The sequence below is a fragment of the Onychostoma macrolepis genome, chromosome 18, assembly GCF_012432095.1.
Source record: "Onychostoma macrolepis isolate SWU-2019 chromosome 18, ASM1243209v1, whole genome shotgun sequence".
NCBI lineage: Eukaryota > Metazoa > Chordata > Actinopteri > Cypriniformes > Cyprinidae > Onychostoma > Onychostoma macrolepis.
In genome coordinates this window covers 5,690,001-5,711,871 of record NC_081172.1, presented here as the reverse complement: position 1 = coordinate 5,711,871, position 21,871 = coordinate 5,690,001, and the positions used below count along the sequence as shown (strand labels likewise).

General features: G+C 37.5%; 2 protein-coding genes across 4 annotated transcripts in view; one reads left to right on the top strand and one right to left on the bottom strand.

Annotated features, from left to right (window-relative positions):
- The window catches only part of mapk8ip2 (mitogen-activated protein kinase 8 interacting protein 2), a 32,117-nt gene extending 22,393 nt beyond the window's left edge, over window positions 1-9,724 (top strand). For all 3 annotated transcript variants that reach the window (XM_058752022.1, XM_058752021.1, XM_058752023.1), the window contains 11 exons: window positions 337-567; window positions 652-730; window positions 1,207-1,401; window positions 1,568-3,904; window positions 4,698-4,773; window positions 4,969-5,141; window positions 5,336-5,445; window positions 5,566-5,688; window positions 6,214-6,284; window positions 6,425-6,523; window positions 7,264-9,724. In XM_058752022.1, coding sequence (XP_058608005.1) covers window positions 337-567; window positions 652-730; window positions 1,207-1,401; window positions 1,568-3,904; window positions 4,698-4,773; window positions 4,969-5,141; window positions 5,336-5,445; window positions 5,566-5,688; window positions 6,214-6,284; window positions 6,425-6,523; window positions 7,264-7,336 — 3,567 coding nt within the window. In that variant the 3' untranslated portion in view covers window positions 7,337-9,724. The remainder of the gene's footprint in view (window positions 1-336; window positions 568-651; window positions 731-1,206; window positions 1,402-1,567; window positions 3,905-4,697; window positions 4,774-4,968; window positions 5,142-5,335; window positions 5,446-5,565; window positions 5,689-6,213; window positions 6,285-6,424; window positions 6,524-7,263) is intronic.
- A 3,275-nt stretch (window positions 9,725-12,999) lies between these two features.
- Window positions 13,000-20,821, bottom strand: arsa (arylsulfatase A). Its single transcript, XM_058752324.1, has 8 exons — window positions 20,400-20,821; window positions 19,637-19,877; window positions 19,284-19,502; window positions 18,059-18,228; window positions 17,860-17,984; window positions 17,629-17,756; window positions 13,777-13,879; window positions 13,000-13,685 (listed from the first exon to the last, which is right to left on the bottom strand). The coding sequence occupies exons 1-8, from the start codon at window positions 20,621-20,623 to the stop codon at window positions 13,390-13,392; spliced, it is 1,506 nt and encodes a 501-aa protein (XP_058608307.1). The 5' UTR covers window positions 20,624-20,821; the 3' UTR covers window positions 13,000-13,389.
- Between the last annotated feature and the right edge of the window lie 1,050 nt (window positions 20,822-21,871).

The window sequence follows — 21,871 nt, the reverse complement described above, 5'->3', positions numbered from 1 at the left end:
AATTATGGCCTGGCTAGCAGTCAAGACGTCATCCAGTCCAGGGTGAACATATGGCCCAACTAATGGATGGAACACAACATTAACAGCAGAGAAAAAGGTCATGTTGAATCATGCATGGTAGACACGCGAAGTATTTGCTCTTGTTCATGCTGACTGATATTTGTGGATATCGAATTTCTGTGTATAATTGCTCTTCACTGGTTCATTCAGTCACCCCTGTTTCAGGCTGCATTATTGATTTATGGTAATGTTTTACAGTGCTAAACCAGATATTTTTAAATGATTTTCAGGTAAAATATTTTAAATCCTTCCTTTTTTTTCTTCTTCTTTGTAAAGGACTGCTTAATTCTAGAAAAGAATGATTTCCACCACCCAGTGTGCTCATTCCAAGACGACTTCCAAGAGTTTGAGATGATCGATGATGAAGATGAAGATGATGAGGAAGAAGAAGAGGATGCAGATCCTGATGCCCCTCCCTCACCATCAGCATCTCCTCCCCTCTCCCCTACTCTGGGCACACTGAAGAGCCGGCCAACCACTCTAAACCTGACTGCACCAGTTTCACAGGTACCTCTTATACACACCTGAAATAAATATATCAATAAACATATGTTCTCATTATTTAATCTCTTCTTTTGGTCCTAATTTCAGGACTCCCTGAACAACAACAGCAATGTGTCACCACGAAAGTCAAGCTGGCAGGATTCTCTTCGAAACCCGACTTCACAGGGTAATTGTTGTTTATATGCATATATATGTGACCCTGGCTGTGAAAACCCAGCTAAAGTCATTTTTTTGTGATGTACTGTTTTCTACATAAAATCATCCTTCATGAGGTAAAGAACATTCTGTGAAAATGTAACCTTGATATCTTTAATATTGACTGAGTAAGGCCATGCCAAAGAATGAAATCATAGTGAAATTAATGGTTGAAATCAAATTTTGATGCTTGTTATCTCATAATTAGATTTTGAGACTTAAATATACTCACATAAATATAGTTTCCAAAACAGAATTCCAAAACCGATTCCAAGGTTCCAAAACAAATGAACAGATTCCAAATAAAAGCTCTAAACAAACTCTAACTGTTCATACAATTATTGCATCAGAACGTCACTGATCATATTCTATTGATTAATATCTATTCTGGATTTTAATGTAGCTATAAATGTAGCCCATTGTTAATCATTTTACTCATCATTTTAGGTTGCTTGTCTCCAAACCACTCTTGCCTTGAGGATGGTTCCCATGTAACTACCACATGCCCGGGGGCTCCAGACACCACCGGCTCTGCCAATGGTACACCCTCAAACCCACCAGGACATTGTGGTCTTCATCAGTCACCTGGCAGGCCGCTGCTGTACGACTTTGAGGGCAACAGAAGAGAGCGACCTGAATATGGTAAGAAGTCCTATTGCTAATGGCTAATCAAAATTAATATAGGTTACAATGTATCCATTATCATGGTTATATTGGACGTCTTTAGCAACATTTCTCGTTTTGTCCTTATCTCAGTTCCCCTCCATCTCTCGTTTTCTTTCTAAATCTTTCTTGCCTTCCAAACCAGGCTCCTTTGGTCAACATAACTCGTCAAGTGGGTCTGAGGCGACTGAGGTGAAACGTGATGTTGAGGAATCCACTCTAAGCGAGCTTGTTCCCTCAGTGGATGACTGTACTTCTCAGTGCTCTGATACCGAGGTCGACCACGACCTGAATGGTCATACCAAACGTCGACCTTGCCGCTCTCGAGCCAGTGACACTTATACCGTGACCACAGAGACCGCTGACGACCCAGAGTTGGAAAACGATGGCACCAGTAGGTGTCTGTCCTCAACTGCACCTCTTGGTAATGATGCTGAGACTCCACTATCGGATGAGGAGCTGGACAAAGAGTTTGACATTGACTTCATAAGTAAGGATCCCTATGATCAAACCTGCAAGGAAGATGAGGCGTCTTCTTACGTTGAGTTCCCCTGCATTGAACCAGCTGAGTCCATTTCTGTCTCCAGCTACATGTCGTCCAGTCGATCAGACGTCCTTGACGCTATGGACGAACCTCGAAACATGCGTCAGGGTCAACCTGCTGCTGCAAATGACACAACTTCTCCTTCTTCTGATCCTGGTATCGCTGATATGAACTCCAAACGCTATGCGGAGTCAGACCGCCACAGCGATGACCTTAGCTCTCCTGGATCAGACTCTGATATTGAAGGGGAACTTGAGGCTGCGTTTGCATGTGGTCCACTTGCCAGTAACATGATTTCCTCCATCTCAGAGACAGAGCTGGACCTGACCAGTGAATCCAGCAGCGGGCGCTCTTCGCACCTCACCAATTCCATTGAAGAAGCGAGCTCCCCAACCTCAGACCAAGAACTGGACCAGGAGCTGGACCCTGAGCAGGACAGTGGTATTGTAGGTCTAAAAGCTTCTCTTCTTCTGGGCCAATCTGAGCCAATTAAACAAGAACCTTCACCAGGTCTAGACCCCAGCCCAGACATGTTACAACTAGATGATGGCCAAGCTCTGATGGGCCTGCAGAATGTAGATGATGAACAGGGTTATGAGCACCAGGCCGATCCAGATGAGACTCTTCCCCCTGCCGTCCCCTGTGAGGATAGCGGCTCTCAGCAGCTGTTGTTGAAAATTGAGCCTGACCACAGTCTTGAGAGCTTCAAACGCTCCTTCTATTTGCCTGTTGGCCCCAAACTAATGCCGTCTGTGGACGACTATGATGGTAACAGCGAAGGAGAGTCCGAGTCAGAGTCCGAGGACGACCTCAGTGAAAACTCAGATTCTCCTTGGCTTCTCAGCAACCTGGTCAACAGGATGATCTCAGAAGGCTCCTACCCAATCAGCTGCCCAGAAGAGTGCCTCAAACGCTCAGCCTCAATCTCTGACACCATCTCACCCTCGTCGGACTTGGAAACAGATACTTTCAATGAGATGGATGACTGCAATTCACAAAAGCAGAAATCGGAAGAAAAGTCACTGGAAGTGACCTCTGAAAAGTCAGAGAAGAGACTGGACGAAGAGAAGGAGAGAGAAGCCAGCTATGTATCTGAAGAGGGACAGAAGGAAAGCAAGAGAATGGACGCTTGTCTGTACATGAGCAACCCCACATATGGCAACCCTACACCCGTCTTTACAGAGCGATTCGATACGAGGACAAAGAATTATGAATCGGAGGGCTTCCCATCCCAGAACTCATTAAAAAACAAGCAGAAAGAAGAAGAGGAGGAGCCAAATAATGACTTAATGATGGAGAGAATGAAGGAGCTGGAGTCTCCCAGCTTGAGCGAGAGCATAATCAGCGACAAGGACGAGGGACGGGAGACACGGGTCGATCAGATCACTTTGCAGCGAATCACAGAAGTCAAAAACAGCCTTACGCTGGACCTCCCAACAGCACAGACCAATCACTGTTTCAGTCTTACGTACTCAACAGATAACGATGAAGATGAGCAAGATACCTCCCCTTTTCTGGAAGACCTTCACAAGGTACCTTCACCCTACGGAAACGAGACTTACTTGGACAGCTCCCCACCTATTGACGAGAGTGTGCGAGAGTTGAGGAACACAACCTCCGACCGGCCCATCGATGACTCCTTGGCGTACGATTCAATGAAGTACACCCTAGTGGTGGATGAAAACACAACGCTTGAGCTGGTGAGCCTGAAGCGCTGTACTTCTGTTCTTAGCGAGGACAGTGATGGACTCTCTACTATTTGTGATGACGAAGTTGTCGATGATGATGAAGATATTTACGGCCAGGGCCAGATGGAAAGAGGCATGAGACCTGATTTGCTGTTAAGCTCCTCTGAAGAAGACTCCTCCCCTGAGGCGGATTTACCTTTCTCAAAGAAGTTCCTCAATGTGTTTGTCAACAGCACGTCACGGTCCTCCAGTAAGTTAAATTTAACACCGTGCACAATAGATTTAAGGGATAGTTCACCCAAAAATGAAAATTCTGTCATCATTCACTCACCTTCATTTCATTCCAAACTTGTACACAAAATGAGATGTTTTGAAAAATGTGTTCAAGCGTTTTTTTTGTCCATGCAAAGAAAGTAAATGTGGTCCAGTATTGTTTTGGACCTCATTAACTTTCACAGCATGGACAAAAAACAGAAGAGAGAAAGTTATACAGATTTGGAATGCCATGAAGGTGAGTAAATGATGACAGAATTTTTGTGTTTTTGTGAATGATCCTTTCATTTTGGTTTCTTCGAAAGATTTCTTAGTGCCAAAAATCCATCCTTTGTTATTGTTTGCTCTCTCGCCGGATTAAACTAATATGACTAACAGAGCAACATTTTTAAAGCTACTGTAAAGGTTTAATATACAAATATGCTCAAGGAGGAAACACAAAATAAATTGTTGTATATTACCGAAATAAATTACCAAATTAAATTCATTCCCATTAACAGAGCCATTCTGAGCCCTTTTAGTACAGTTTAAGAGATTTAGATGATCATTTTACATAATTTAGGAGCCTGTCTCGCTGAACAGAAAGGATATTTAATAATCCTAATGAGATGACATCAGAAGATGAAGGATTTTGTATGACCTGCTTCTAAATGAGTTTTGCAGTACTCTGTGACACACACACACACACACACACACACACACACACACTACCTTGGGGCTTATATCTCAGTATACAGTGACATAATGTATCTGCATTATGTGTGTTTCAGGCACAGAGTCCTTTGGGCTTTTCTCGTGCACTATAAATGGAGAAGAAAGAGATCAGACTCACAGAGCGGTCTTCAGGTGAGCAATGCTGCCCACACTATAGCCTAAAAACACCTACAGTAGCTCTAATCAAAAAGCTCCAGTCTGGTTTAAAGTCCAATCACAAACCCTCAAGCAACTCTTCTTTTTCTGTATCTGTTAAAACAGTTAATTGACTGCTCATAATATCTTTTGCATGCAATACAAATGCAAGTTTTAATGCCCACGCTGCAGGTTCATCCCACGACATGCAGATGAGCTGGAGTTAGACGTTGATGATCCATTATTCGTTGAGGAAGAGGAGGATGATTACTGGTACCGTGGGTATAACATGCGCACAGGGGCCAGAGGGATTTTCCCAGCATACTACGCCCACGAGGTTGTTGGCCAAACAAAAGACCTGATGAGTAAGAATAGAGTGTTTTCAAAATATAATTTATTTTTCTGGATTTTTTTGGGGGAAAACATGTATATACTTCTGTAAAAGAGTCATTCCGGTAAGCAATATGTAACTGTTTTCTTTTTCTTTGGCCTTCACATCTGGTCTCTTTGTTAAAGCACTTGGTGAGTCAGTATTGTCTGTATATGTGTGTTTCCATAGCAATGAAGAGGAACCCTGCTTGGATGGAAAGCTTCCGAGTGCAGTTCCTGGGTTCGGTGGAAGTTCCTTATCACCAAGGCAATGGCATCCTGTGTGCTGCCATGCAGAAGGTACCGTAAACAGGAAATGTATCAGTTTTTTGCTTTACCTGTGTGAGATAACACTCAATGAATGCACAATGATACGTCATATGATGCAAACAAGAACTAATGTGTTTGTTTGTCTTTCAGATCGCTATGGCAAGGAAGCGGACGGTGCATCTTCATCCCCCATCTATTTGTGAGCTGGAAATAAGCCTGCAGGGTGTGAAACTAGTCATGAGTTTGGATGATGAATATGACTTTTCAGGGGAGGTAAGAGAGAGAGAAAAAGAGAAAAATTTAAAGGTATATGATATGACAGTAGTCTTGTTTACCCAATCAGCAATGATTAATTTATTCTGCAAACAAAATATACGATAATGGAGGTAAAAAAGCTAGTTGTATTAAGCTGGTCATCTCATAGACTTTTTTAATATTTATTATCATTATTTTTTTATTTATTATTTGGCTACTGAGTCTTCATTTCGTGTAAATGAATTTAAAAAAAAAATATATATATATATATATTTATTTTACAAAAAATAAAAGAAAGAATATTAATTTCTATATGTGCATGATTTTTAATTAGAAAAACACATAATTAACACAATATACAATGACATGACATGTGGCCAAGTGTGGTGTCCCATACTCTGAATTTGTGCTTTGCATTTCACCCATCCAAGTGCACACACACCGTGCACACGCACCCGGAGCATACATTGTGAGATCTAAATTTCAGCATTTTGCTTGGATTTTGCTATTTATTATAATTCCTCTTCTCGTTTCTTTTTATAGTTTGACAGATGTAGTCACTTCTTCCAAATGAAAAACATCTCCTTTTGTGGATGTCATCCTAAAAACAACTGGTAAACACACACACATACATTACCACTTTCTATTCCTTTTAGTTAACCCCAAAACAAGTCTTCAAGTCTTCATGCATTTGGTCAATTTTGGAAGATTTTGCAAGCCAAAATAAGACTTGTCCCTCTCTGTCTTTCTGTAGTTATTTTGGTTTCATCACCAAGCACCCGATGCTTAACAGGTTTGCATGTCACGTCTTCGTCTCTCAGGACTCCATGAGACATGTAGCCGAGTGTGTGGGGTGAGTGTAATGCTCTTAAACGTCACAATAACATTTACAAGAAACTTTTGACACTGAGAAAAGAAGAGCGGAGAAGAGAAGTTAATGAGAGTGATCGGTCTCTGCTTCATTATCAGAGCACAGGCCAGACTTCTAGGTGAATTATTAAAGCTTCTCTCTTTTGGAGCAGACAGGAGACCTGAGTTATGGGCCCCAGCAGGAGGCAGCGATCTCTGCCGCATTACATAATATGACCTTATGAACATATACATTATTTAGCCTTATCATTTAGCACGAAAACGAAGGGGGAAAAGTTAAAGAACAGAAACCAAAGATGTTTTTAGGACAATACTTTGTTTTCATCATGGACAAGTACAAATAAGACAGAAGCTCATCAACCTGCGCACTTGTACAGTGTTATAGTGTGACCTTATTTAAAGTATTTTTTAAATCCTGTTTTATTGTGAACAAATTGTTTCAGTGCCTGAAAACAACAAAGAAAGAAAATATGCAGTAACCTGCTCCACCTAAATATGAATAACCTGCTTAATTCCTAAATATGATCAAATTGGGTTTGAATTTGCCTAAAATTATATATATATGTGGAGAGAGAGAGAGAGTTACATTATAGCAATTACAACTAAATGTGAAACCCTGCCATTTTTAGCAATATAATACACAAGCAAAACAAATCCATGTTCAAAAAGCGCAACACACACGTGTATGTTCTAATCATGTATGTCTCTGTGTGCTTGTTTCAGACGGGCGTTCCAGGAGTACTACCAGGAGCACTTAGAATACGCCTGTCCTACCGAAGATATCTACCTTGAGTAAAGGAGGAAAGGGTAACCATGGCAACTGCTGTCCCTCACGACAGATGTCTGTTCCTGGGCTTGGCCACTACGAGGCGCCTGGCAGCCTTCTCAAATGTAACATAGGCCTCATCTCTTTATTCTCTTCCTCAGTTTCTCTTGTTCTCTCGACATGAACTGAGCTGAATACTCTACATAGGCTCTTAGTGGTCTGTCTGTTTATTTCAATGTTTATCAGTTCATTTATTCTCTTCATTGAGATGGATTGCTTGTTTATTTAACTTTTCTACTATATAATATAATTAGGGACATGGTTTTGGGGTGGATACATCAGTTTGATTTTATTTTATTTATTTATTTATTTTTTTTTATAAAGTCCTGGTGTAGAAAAGGCAAAATATGACTTCACATGTTTGATTGCATGGCTTTGAGGGTTATGCTCACAAACACACATACACACACAATGTCTAAAAGCAAAAGGTGATCAGAGGTTTGAATCTGAAGACCAGGATTGTTTGTAAATATGTATTTGTCTGATTCTGATACATTGCTGTACTGGGTTTGTACTAAAAAGGACAAGGCAGTAGGACGTGACCTGGAATCGTTGATAGGTCTACAGATTGTCTGTTCCGATGTAGTAGGTTTAATGTACGTTTCTGATTTTACCACGATGTAAATACTGTACAAATAGGGATGACTGTAGGTGAAAACAGATGCTTCATTACATCACGGTATGCAAGTATCCTGCGCCATCTGTCTGTGAATGAGAAAGTGGGATGGATTGCAGGTCGGCAGGCTGGGTGTAGATGGATCTAGAGATGGTTCGGTATATCTCATCAAGTCGTATCTGGAACATATTTGACCCCAAAATCAAAAGAAACAATAAGATATTTTATTTTGTGCAAAGATGATGATATTTGATGATGATGATATCAGTATTTAACACCCACAATTACTGTAATGCGTCCAGATGTTTCAGTTTTGAGTTTTTGTGTATCATTTTTATTATTATTTGTGTTGCGATTGTGACATTTCTATCAGTTAAACATCCACGATTATAGTAATGCATCTAGAGGTTTTAGTTTTGGGTTTATTTTTTTTATTTTTTAGTTGATTTTCATTGATGATTCTCAGTAATAGAGTTATAAAAATCATCCTGCCAATATTTCTATTTAAATCAGCATGCAATTAAGGCTGTGATACAAATATTAAAATTTTATATATATATATATATATATATATATATATATATATATATATATAATTTAATGATTATAATACTTATTATTATTTATTTATTTATTTAGCTTTACAGTAATAGAGAGTGAGGTGAGGGAATGTGCTTAATTGTCATGAAACAATCTTAAAATAGGCTTTATTTTCTTTGTGCACAATAAAATTGATATTCTTTTCATTTATTTTGGGGTAAAATATTGCTCAGATATCGACATTGTGTGATTTATCCAGTTAGCTATGCTATAGCACAGTCCTTTGAGCATTCAGTCAAATAATATTTCTCCAGCTCTCAAACCTGACAGCCCCTCTACTTACCATCGTCTGCTGTCTTGTATGATTGTCAGGTTGGACTGACGCTTTTAGCTTTTAAGCCTGATATAGCTCACCTCTTATGCTTTGAACGTTTGCAGGTAGAAACTTCAGAGAGATATGACAGCGAGTAAAATGAAAAGTCCCCGTTTGTTGGGAAACGCGCTGAATGCAGGAATGTTTTACCAGTAGACTGGATAATTTAATCCAGTAATATCTGCAGGACAAATATTGCTTCATGTTCACCGATAAAGAATAAAATACCCCAATTCTGTCCTGTGAAGCAATGAATAAGTGAATGCCATTTATGTAGATGCCACGTGATTATATATAATAAGCTCAGGACATCAGAAAACAATCCTTGTGTATCGTGCCGATTGTTAGACGCAGTTGTTCAGCTCTCTGACTTAGCCCTTGTCCTGACCTTGACCGGCGCTGCTGAGACTGAACAGAGCAGATCCCTCTGCTGGCTTCACACAATAATCACGTACAATAATATTTACCTCATTTAGTCTGATGAATGCAATCCAGGGCCATGCAGCAGCTCACAATCATGATGTGAAGACATTCAGGTAATATTACAGGAAAATGCATGTAGTTTTATTTAAAACTGGCTAAGATGTGGACATGGATAGGTCAGATTTATGAAGAGATGGCATATTTCAATTTGCATCAAACAGATATGACAGTTTTTTTCATCACATCCTGTCAGGTAATTTCCTGTTTTATTATCTAGAAAAGGAGGGCTGTGTTTGGAATGAAATATTAGCGTACTGCATACTGTGTAAACCACCTGTTATTTTGCATTTTAAACCCAGAAGTCTGTCTGTCAAAATAATAAATGTCCTGTACTTGAGGGATTTACTATCCTGTTCTTTGTGCTCTTTTATATTGCACATTTTGGCAAAACATCTGACTTTTCCGTGCACACTGCACTGCGGTATACTAGTATGCATAGTATGGTAGTATGCTATTTTGAACGCAGCCCAACGTTCCCTGCTCACGTGACTGTATCCTCCAGCAGCCTGCAATCTGTTTCCATGGTTACCCGTTCATTTGTGACGGTGACACTCTCACGGAAGGAGTTTTATGTTTTAAATGTGTCTTGTTTTTGGTTAGATTGCTGTAAATATTCTAGAGTCAGGATCGCCATGCTGTGTCCTTTCTGTTGAGTATGTTATTGAGATAAATATGTAAATTTAAAAGAAATAATAATATTAATAATAATGTTGATGATAACAATCTCACAACCAAAAGCCAACTGTGATGGGGTGAAAAGATATAAATATCTTTGAATTAGTATTTGTATCTTTCCTTTATCTGCTTTTCATTGGTATACATCTGTTGTTGGATGTGTGGTCAGTCACCATGTGTGGAATAACATGCAATCGCTGACGTTCTAACAGATCCGCCGTGTCAATCAGATCTTCATTCACAAACAGACACCCATCGAATGCCCCAAAACTCATTCGTCATTGCATTTAATGGGTCAAATCAGCAATTTTGTCTCATTTATGGCCAATCATTTATATCAATCAGAGCTCTAAATTCTTAGTTATGACTGTTACATGACATTTTTGTGTGTTCATATGGTAAATGAATATCTTGAATATTTTAGCCTTCAATTTAGCGATTTGTAGTGACAAATTGGCTGTGAAACCCCTAACACATTCAGGCAGAGCATCTAATACTTCTTGATTACTTAAGCTTGGGTAGCTGAAATACAAAGTTCTGGACTTAAACGTACATAATTCAGTCCTTCACTGTATAACGGAAACAGCTTCAGTATGACAAAACTATGTATCTTGTATCTTTAAAAATGACAACTTGTAAAGAAAAAACAACAACAAAAAAAAATCTCACTGCCTTGTCATGGATTTGGTCTTATGAATAAAATACTATATGCTTGATGTCTCCAAAGTGTTTCTGAGAAGTGTTATTTTAGTACAATTTAGATTCTGTTATAGTTTTTATTAATTTTTTTAATTCAATTTAAAATTTATCATTTAAAAAAAAATTATCTATCTTTTTTTATTGCAGTTTTAGTTTGTTATTTTGGTACACAAAGTAAATGAAAACAAGATGTTCTGAAAACGTGTCTGAAATAAAACAGGCTACAATTTTTTTATGGTTTAAATTTTAGTTTCAGTTAACTATAATAACTGTGTTTCTGAGTTTATTTGGCAAAGGTGAGACGTCGTCGCTTGTGGGATTGATGCTGGTGGACAGCAGCTCTGTAAGTTCTCTCTGTCATGTTTGTCATCTACATGTTAGGCTGTCTTTAAAGGGATAGTTCACCCAAAAATGAAAAATTTTGTCATTAATTTCTCACCCTCATGTTGTGAAGATATTTTTGATGAAATCCGAGAGCTTTCTGACCCTGCATAGACAACAACGCAACTACCATGTTCAAGGCCCAGAAAGGTAGTAAGGACACCGCTAAAATAGTCCATGTGACATTAGGGGTTCAACTGTAATTTTATCTTCCATGTCGATCTTCGCGTATCACGACACAAAATAAAATACAGCTTTTTAATTTGCGCCGTTTCATTTCAACCATGTAAATATAATGTGGTAGTATACATTTAATTATTATTTTTTTTAAATTGAATTTATTTGGATGGGACAAAGCATAATTAATGAACGTACAATATAAATTGACATAAATACGCCGGATTTAGCACAATGCTAATTTCCATCCGTGTCCCAGACATGGAAAACACAGACAACAATTTAAGAAATTAAAAAAACAAGCAAACATAATACAATATACATATAAAAATAAAAAAAAGCCTATGCTTAGATAAAGTACATGTTGTTATAATTGTTTAAAATGCATATTTTAAAATTCCTATGCATAGACATTCCAAAGTACTTGTTATAATTGTACCTATTTTAAAGGGCATATTTTAAAGTGCCTATGTATAGTTCTTAACTAGTGTTTGATTGTTATTCAGCCATCTTTTAAGTCGTTTCTTAACGAAACAAAAGTGGGGCTACCTCTAATTACCGTTGGTAGAGTGTTCCAACTTGTACAGCCTTTAATAGAAAGGACGTTTTGTGCAAAAGTAGACTTTCTAAATTGTACTTCACAATCCCCCCGAATTGTTGACCTAGTTCTAGTCTCGCTGTTTCTCTTTTTGATAAAATCCCCCAGGGGCAGCGGGGCCATTCCATTCGTTGATCTATATATAAGACAGCTAGTTTTAAATACTTTGAGATTTTCAAAACTTAAAAGTTGATACTTCTCTAGAATTGAACAAAGATGAAACGACTGTTGTTTCCTATTAAATACGTTAACTGCTTTTTTTGTAGAGTTGATCAATGGGTTTTAGTGCAGTGACACCAGCAAACGACCAGACTGTAAAGCAGTATTCGATGTGCGAAAAAAATCATACAATGGAGGTAGGATTTAGCAGCCTCTGCTGTAATGAAGGGCCTGATTTGATTGTAATTTTGTAAATTAAATTTTATAACGTTGGTTACCTTTTTTATGTGTTTTTTGAAAGTGAGGTTCGAATCTAGTATAACCCCAAGGTACTTGAAATGAGTTACCAACTCCAATTCCTCTCCTTCCAAAAACACAGCAGATCTGCTTTTTGTTGGTGGGCGTCTTACAGTCAAATTTTACAGTATTTGACTTCATTAGTTTTTTGTAAACATCATAACGACGGTCTTTTTGGTGTTAAGAATAAGACAAGTTTGACTTAAATTTTGAACTTTAGTTTTTTAGTTGGTAAAGTGCATTTGTAAGGTTTGTAGCTATTGTTTTAGCATCTTTACCATGTATGAAGATGACAGCATCATCCGCATACATCTGTTCATTAATTTCAGGACAGACATCTGGGAGATCATTAATGTACATTGAGAATAATAAAGGCCCTAGAATTGAACCCTGTGGAACTCCAACATGATTGCTAAGGCAGGTGGATGTTACACCATCTATAGTGACATTGTGTTCTCTTAGATAAGTATGATTGAAACCATGATGTAGCATCTGTGGAAAAGTTAATATTAATATAATTATAAAAGTTATTAATATAAACATTTTTCCATATTCTCTAATAAATGGGTTGCCATTCAGCTAGTTTAGCCTTGTATACATATGACGAGGAGGGATAAAATATCTCAAGACCTATGTTATTTAACTTTCTTTTATTTTTAAAAACCACTCCGTAATTACGATTCAGTGTTAAAAGTAGACTGATAGTGAATGAAACTCAAAAAAGTACGACATAAACATTCATACATTTGAACTTAAAAATACACACCTTTCACAACTGTAATACTTCACAGTATAGCTCCTCTATTCCCTTTGCAACCAGTCACTGTTAAAAGCCTATTAGTATATCAGTGAACTAGTCAGAGCCACATTTTGGTCTGCAAACTGAGAGATAAGTTATTATGCTTTTTCATTGCATTTTGCTTTGAGAAGAAAATCAATGGAAGATTGTAAACAATCAGTCTTTCGGCGGTCTTGAGAATTGTAATTTGATGATTTGGCAGTGTGCCGTCCGGCCGCTGCTTCCATTAAAGTGCAGAAGTGCAGCGGCAGCATGTGGGTTTAGGGGTGCAATTAGGAATGCAGCAGGGCTCGAGTGCAGAGTCTCTCCCTTTGGCAATCTCACTCTCGCCAAACACCATAGAAGCCTCAAACTGCTCCTTGATGGCCTGGATTTGCTTGAGCACAGAGTCCCATTTGGTACTGTCAAGGTTATAGTTTTCTGATGGGTCTGCCTCTAAGTTATATAGTAAAGGAGGATTGTGGCGTTTGAGGAAAAGTGATGAGCAGTTGCTGTCTGGGGTGCTGTCACTGTGAAGTGCACCTGAGTTATGGGGAAAAAGACATAAAAGAAATAAACAGGATGGAGAGGTAGGAAGGTGAGGTTTATATACTCTAAGAAATGGTGAACTTACCCTGTGTATAGTAATGCGCTTTGAAATTTTTCCATCTCACTGCAAACACGCTATACTTCTCACTTGGAGAAACGGGGTAGTAAAAGATGGTCTGTCTTTCACTCTGAAACATCAATGACAAGGTTTTTAAAGCACAGGCTCATTGGCAGAGCTTGTTCAGGGTAAAATAGTAACTAATGAAGTAAAATAAATAATGACAGAGATATTTGGTAAACTATTCCTTTAACCATTTTAAGTAGTTAAACATAGTGTCTCCAAAATCTATAAAGGCAAAATAAACTGTAAAAAAAAAAATTGTGATGCAGTGGTCAAAGATGTATGTCTAATGGATGTATACGTAGGTTAACTATTCAAAAATAAAGCAGACTGAATGCAAGAATGCTTACTAAATATAAATAAATATACACTACTGTTCAAAAGTTTGGGGTCAGTAAGATTTGTGTTTTTTTAAGAAATGTATACTTCTATTGTGCAAGAATGCATTAAACTGATTGAAAGAGACACTAAAGTCTTCTAAATTGTTAACAGTTTTTGTTTTAAAAAATCTGAACTTTCTATTCATCAAAGAATCCTGAAAAAATGTGTCTCTGTTTTCACAAAGATATTAAGTAGCACAAAAATAAATATTTCTTGAGCATATTAGAATGATTTCTGAAGGATCATGCGACACTTAATGATGCTGAAAATGTAGCTTTGCATCACAGGAATAAGTTACATTTTAAAGTATATTAAAATAGAAAATAAAACCTGAAGTTTTGTTCAAATAAATGCAGCCTTGGTGAACAGAAAAAGCTTCTTTCAAGAACTTGTTTCATAAATCTTACCAAGCCCAAACACTAATGTATGTATTAGGGATGCACCGATAGGATTTCTTTTGGCCGATACTGATTTTAACAAACAACTGCTGGCCGATTCCAATACCGATACCTATATTGGTCAGTTGCATAAAGTAGCATAAAAAAAATAATAATCGACTGGTTCTCTCCAGGCAGAATCGGTAGTTGAACATATCTGTTCCTGCTAGGGGTGTGCGATATCGATAAAATAAATAGATCTTTCTTTTCGATAACAATAATTAGACGATATTTTGCTGAGTGTGTTATTGTGCTGATATCTTAAGGACTACCATGGACAGCTGACTCCTAAAGTTTTTGATATTTTTCATATTCTGTGTGGTGGTCAGTTCACAGCAGTGATAGAAATTAATTTTAATTTTAATTTTACCTTTTTATGGGCATTTTTACCTTAATAAAGCCATTTTTTCACCTTTTGAGTCAAATTCTTACATTTATTCAGGCAATTAGAATAATAAGACATTTGGGCTGTTACCAAACAAATGAAATCAGCATCAACAAAATTCATCTTTGCAATGCAGAGGAAACTGCATCTGAAGTGGAATATATATTTTTACCCACTGTTTAATGCAGCTCTGAGGGACATTGGAATGCTTAACTTGCAGTTACAAATGAATAAATATTGTTTTGATACATAAAATGTTGAATACTTAAATTATTTAAAAAATACTTTAAATGTGAAATTAAAACCGCCAGTAGGTGGCATCAAGTCACTATTAATAAGCGAGTCTTTGCGATTGAACCGAATCATTTAAACGGTTGATTCATTCAGGAACAAAACACCGTCATGTTGCTCAGAGACGCAAAACAGTGCTGTGCCTGTGTTTGGAGTTATGTTTGTTGGTGAAATAGAGCAAAAACAGGCAATGTGGTGTCTAAAACGTAAGTCTCTTAATATTAACGTTATAAAATCACATTTGTAATCATGATGATTTTTGGAGCAAAAAAACGGCGCTCGATCTTCGTGTGATATTGTTTAACTATATGAAATCATATACATTTTCCGCCCCCATATCTTTTCTGATCATTCTTAATGTATTTTAATACTGAATCATGCAGTGAAATAACACACTTGCACGTGCACTAGTCTAACCTACTAGACTTCTTTACATAATGTATGCGTGCACTCTGTCTTTTGCTTGATTTTTGCAATATACTCGATAATGTCAAATCACACATCGTATTATTATTACAGATATAGCCTATGTGAAGGTTGATATTACGTATTAATTGTTAATGAAACTAAATATATTGTGTAGGCCTATTCCTTTTTTATGTAGCCTATTTTATTGTTTTGTCCGTTCACAGACGCAACGCATAATAGTGAATCACCATTGAGACTTACCGATGATGAATTTACAGCCGAGCGCGGTCATTTCACATATTTTGTACAGATTTTATTTTGTTTTGGCAAGTATTTAATTATCCTGCCCAGAGAAAACCGTTGGATTTTGCAACAGACATTAAACTCGTTGTCTCCATGTAGTTTAATTAATAAACCATCGGTATCGGCCCTTTTCATGCTATTTCCGATATGTGACCCTGGACCACAAAACCAGTCTCAAGTCGCTGGGGTACATTTGTAGCAATAGCCAAAAATACACTGCATGGGTCAAAATTATCAATTTTTCTTTTATGCCAAAAATCATTAGGATATTAAGTAAAGATCATGTTCCATGAAGATATTTCGTAAATTTCTTACCGTAAATACATCAAAACTTCATTTTTGATTAGTAATATGCATTGCTAAGAACTTCATTTGGATAACTTTAAAGGCGATTTTCTCAATATTTTGATTTTTTTTGCACCCTCAGATTCCAGATTTTCAAATATTGTCCTATCCTAACAAACCATACATCAATGGAAAGATTATTTATTCAGCTTTCAGATGATATATAAATCTCAATTTCGAAAAATTGACACTTAAGACTGGTTTTGTGGGCCAGGGTCACATATGCCAATGGCTCTAAAATAATTTTAAAAAATCGGCCGATACATTGGTGCAGCCCTAGTATGTATGCATGCATGTATAGGGCTGTTGCGTTTAAGGAATTTCCCTTGCGGTAATTTTGAGTGGCTTAATAGCGCGGTATGCGGTATTACCGCGTATATTTATACATATATATATATATATATATATATATATATATATATAAAATCTGTGTGTGTATGTGTTACGATGTAAGGAGGTCATATTCAGAAATCAATAAAACCGAAACTAAATCGCGTTGAAACAGGAAGTGAAGTAAACAGAAGAGAATGACAAAATAACGGTCCACATAACAAAACTTAAACCTGACAATAAGATCATTAGTATATTGTTAGCCTATAACAGTTAGTTCTGATCCTCAAATCTGACTGACAAGATACTTTTTCTGTTGATATTTCACCTGGGTGTTCTAGACGGGCTGTCAGTCAGTGCATTTTCATTGTTTCGCCTCAAGGTGTCGGCAAGAGACTGTCTTTGAGTGAGTCTTCATTCAGCTACACGTTCAAAAGCGCTGATTCATTCAGAGATTTGTAATGAAACACGCTGTGTAAATCATTTTAACTTTGAGCGCCACTTTTAAAGGCTCAGCTGACCAGCAGAGCGTCGATGCTAAGACAGATTTAGCTTTCCTTGGACATGACAACCTATTTTTACATATGATTTGGCCTGAAGGACAGACGCAGGTAATCGCACGCGATCAGTCGATCTCTCTCTCATTCGCTGTCTGTTTAGGCTTGTTAAATGCAAATTTACTGAGCCTCTGTGAAAATCAGCATGATACACATTGTTATCATTACTAATATTCAGTACACATGCACGAAGTGTAAAACAAGAAGGGCGTAACCTTACGAAAAAGAAAATACTGAAATATCGCGGTTGCTGCGGTTGTTGCATTTCTCTGTGGTTATGCTCATCAATAGCGCGGTATTGCGATATTGCGGTTATCGCGACAGCCCTATGCATGTATGTATGTAAATATATTTCACTTTTGACCATTTTGTCTCTTACCGCTCCGTGATTCATCAGGATGTTTGTCATGTCGACCCCGTCTAGTTGAACGTCAGGTAACGTAGCTCCAGCCAGTTTGGCAAAGGTGGGCAGAATGTCCAAAGAGCTGGCCAGAGCACGGGTCACACCTTTGAATGATGGGAAAACGTAAATTACATGTCTTCAGTTTCATAAAACTTTGTATATTTCTTGTAGCTGGATTCAGACACTGGACCGTTTATCTCTCAGCACCTGGTTGGATGGATCCAGGCCAATATGCGATGGCCGGCTCTCTCATTCCTCCTTCATAAGTCGTGCCTTTGCCACATTTCATCAGTCCTGCGTTTCCCCCACGAGACTTCCGCATGAGCTCCGGCCTGCGAACGCACACATATATAGATGTTAAGAGAAATAGAAACGCACAAAGCATGGACTAAGGAGAAACACCTACCCGTTGTCACCAGTGAAGAAAATGAGAGTGTTGTTGATCACACCCGTCTCCTCCAGAGTTAGCAGAATCTTCCCCACAGTGCCATCAAACTCCATCAGAGCATCACCGAACGGCCCACGAGGAGACTTCCCTGCATAGTCTGCGCCTGCATACTGAGGGTAGTGTGTGTGCTGGAGAGACAGAGACCAGGCAGAAAGTCATTAAGTACATACTTTGAGTGTGTTTCTAAGAGATCATAACACATTCTGGAAGCAAAAATACCACTTATTTTGAATATATTGTGTAAAGACCTACTATGAGCTTTGAGATTGCTAAATGATGCTAAACACTATAGAAACCTTCAGAAAATCAGTGTGATTATCACTGCTGATATTAATTTTTTCCATTTTAAAACTGAAAAAAACAAAAAACTAATTTAAATTAATCTTTATTATTTAACTTAATGATTTAAATAATTATTTTTTAATCTTAATTGTTTAGTTCATTATTATTTCATTTAAAATTATTTAGTTTTGTTCAAGTCATGCTCATTCTCAGTGAAGAACTACACTGCCCACAATCCTCTTTGGTTTGTCCAATCAAAAAAAGTCACTGTTACTAAGGAAATGGGAATTGTGCCAAAAGAGGAAGTTGAATGACATAATCAAGTAATCCTCCTTAAACTCCCAAAGAGCTCATATGTTTGTATATTTTAATATTGTGCACAAAAAATAAATAAATTTAATTTATCTATCACTCAAACACACTTTTTTTTTTTTTAATTAAATTGCAACATCCGCAACGCTTCATGGGATGTCTTAATTGCCTTCATAAAATAATTTTAAAACAATCATTTAATTTCATAGCACCATTTTCTTTGACACTCTCAACTCATTATTTAAAGCATTTATCCAAAGTTGGAATTAAATTGATTAAAAATACTTTACATACTTATTTTCTCAATAAGCATTATAAGCAACATTATACTGTAGAAATTCCGTAATATGAAATCTAGTACTAATCTAGTACTCCTTTTCAAACTCCTTTAGAGACATGCAAGCAATTGCATAAAACATTACAAAAATGATAAACATTTTCATTTAGTCATTTAGCAGATGCTTTTATCCAAAGCGACTTACAAACAAAGACAATAGAAGCAATCAAAACCAACAAAAGAGCAATAATATTCAAGTGCTGTGACAAGTCTCAGTTAGTTTATTCGATTAAGATTGTAGTTTTGACTCACATGTGAAGGATAGTACAGGAAGAACGGGCGGTTACTTCGGACAGCATCATTGATGAACTGAGAGGCAAATTCGCTGTAGGCCTTCTCGAGCTGCAGGAAGTCTGCAGGCTGCTGCTTGATGTTCTCATTAAACATGAGAGGTACAGTTACGACATCCTGATCACAGAAGCCATAGCACTTCACATCCGGAGGGAAACACGTGAGATTCTGACAGGGACCCTTTGATAGAGAGATATAATGCAATGAAGACAGCAACAAAATGAAGAAATCAGATCAGAACACGCCTGCATTCAAAATATATATTATAATAATGTTATGCAATTTCCTTGGTGATTTCCAGATAAAACAATGACCTGGTCGTGCGAGTACGGGATACCGAGATAATTGTCAAAGCCCTGTCGGGTGGGCAGGTAGGTGCCATTAAGCCCAAAGCCCAGGTGCCATTTGCCCACTATGGCTGTAGTGTAACCCTTAGATTTCAGCACCTCTGCGACAGTGGTCTCGTTAAGCGGGAGACCCCCTTTTGAGGCTGGATACAGCACGCCCGGATAGATGCCGGAACGAGTCTGATAGCGGCCCGTCAGCAATGCTGCCCTGGACCAAAAAACAACATGTAAAAAGATATTCTGCACATTAGCACAATAAATCATTATCAGAGGGTGAATAACCAGGTTAATTATGATATTGGTTTATTCATTGAAAGATAATTAGAAGTTGAGCACATTGCATTTATCATGCAATCTGCAGTGCATGTACAATTTTATAAAAAATTAAGTCTTGCATAGAGAACATACACATACTGTGCATACTAGTATGCACTTGAAATACTGCAGAAATAGAAGGCCGATTAGTAGTATGTTTATGATATTTTCGAACCAAAGTCGGTGAATGTTACCTTGCATTCTGGCGCCATCTTCTGTGCTATCTCATGAACTATGTATTATTTCGGTGACAATATAAGGTATCTACTCAGTTGGACAATTAATTTAAGCGACCGTGTTTTTATGATAGCTGGAAGGTGATTTAAAGATTCTCAAAAGTAGGTACAAATGAATGCACGTAAATAAATGAAAGTATATTGATCATATGCTGCATAACAGGTGGATTTGATTTTACCTGGAAGGGCTGCACACGGGACTCGTGACGTAGAAGTCGGTAAACCGGAGTCCGTGCGCTGCTAGTCTGTCTAGATTCGGAGTGAGAGAGCTCGGGTGTCCAAAACAGCCCAAATCACCGTAACCCAAATCATCGGCGAACAGCAGCACGTAGTTTGGCGGCGACGCGCGAGCACACTGAGCTGTGATCAGTGCAAACAACGCGATTACGCACATTAAAGCCATAACGCAGCTTACAAAATCTTTGCAAATTATACAAAACGTTATTTAAGCAGCATGATAGTTCCTGCTCGGTTTGTTATGAACAAGCTATGAGCTTTAGGTTCACTCCTTTCCTCGCAGCTTTATTGCTGTCATTTACATCTCACAGGCGTCTTTCATGTTTTTCCCGTGTGGATCATGTGATCACCGGCACGCGGTCAGGGGGCTGATGGGATATGTGGTTTATTATCCAGAAACGGCGTGCATCGTGAGGTTTGCTCTGAATAGTTGTTTCGCGTGGGTTATGATTTGTGTGAGTTTTCAAAATTTGACGGAATATATCATATTTACTTTTTTAAGCAACAACATTCTTCAAAAGTGTTTTTTCACTGAAAAAGAACGACGTCTGCGGCAACAGAGTAAATATTAATATTAGTCTATTTCCATATTTGTGTGAGCTGTGACTCGATTTAATGCCGTTTAATGAGGAAATAAATGTCATAATTAAAAACAGTAACAAAAGCTAATAAAAACTAATAAAATTGGGCAATTTTATGCAAATATAATAAGCCATTGAATAATCAAGCATAGAAAATATTTGAGAAATACAGTGAGGTTCAAAAGTTTGAAACCCAATAGTAAAATGTATTTGCATTCTTTACTAGGCTACAAATTTTGCCATTATGATTAGGCTATGTTATCAATATCATATCAACAATTTTAGAGAGAAATTAAATAAATTTTTTTAATAATGATTTTCTTATTATTTGGTGGGCCCTAAGTCACCTTTTTGCTTTAAGGAAAGCAGGACTCAAAATTGCATGAAGGAAATATGGTAATAATATCATTATTATTTGAGAATGTTTCTAAGAACGTGGAGTTGACAATGTCAAAGTCATAAATGTATTTAAGTCCTATGGATTTATGGTCTCAGTCTGCTTAGAAGAAGAAAAAAAAACTATAGAAACCATCAGAATTTGTAATGGTTTTACTGGTTATAATGGGAATTGTATTGGTTTTAATGGAAGCTGTAATGGTCCCTGTGGGTCTCTACTGGTATTACAGCCAAATGGAATATGTCCCAAAACGCACTACAGGGAACCATTTTTAATGGTTAATAGTTGATGGTTTGTAATGGTATCTGTAGTGGAAACCATTCAAATTTCTGTGATTTAATTTTTTTCAGCAGGGAGTGTTTTTGATGCCAATAATTTATATTTGAATTTGGGTTATAAATGTTATATATTGACCAACCAATGGCAGGTGATTTAA

Excerpts from the sequence above, each read along its gene's own strand:
- arsa (XM_058752324.1), bottom strand. The coding sequence starts at position 20,623 with ATGGCTTTAATGTGCGTAATCGCGTTGTTTGCACTGATCACAGCTCAG. Across the intron at positions 17,985-18,058 it reads TTCTTCACTGGTGACAACGG|GCCGGAGCTCATGCGGAAGT; the intron begins GTAGGTGTTTCT and ends GTGCGTTCGCAG. Across the intron at positions 13,880-17,628 it reads TCCTGATGAATCACGGAGCG|AGTGAAAGACAGACCATCTT; the intron begins GTAAGAGACAAA and ends TTGATGTTTCAG.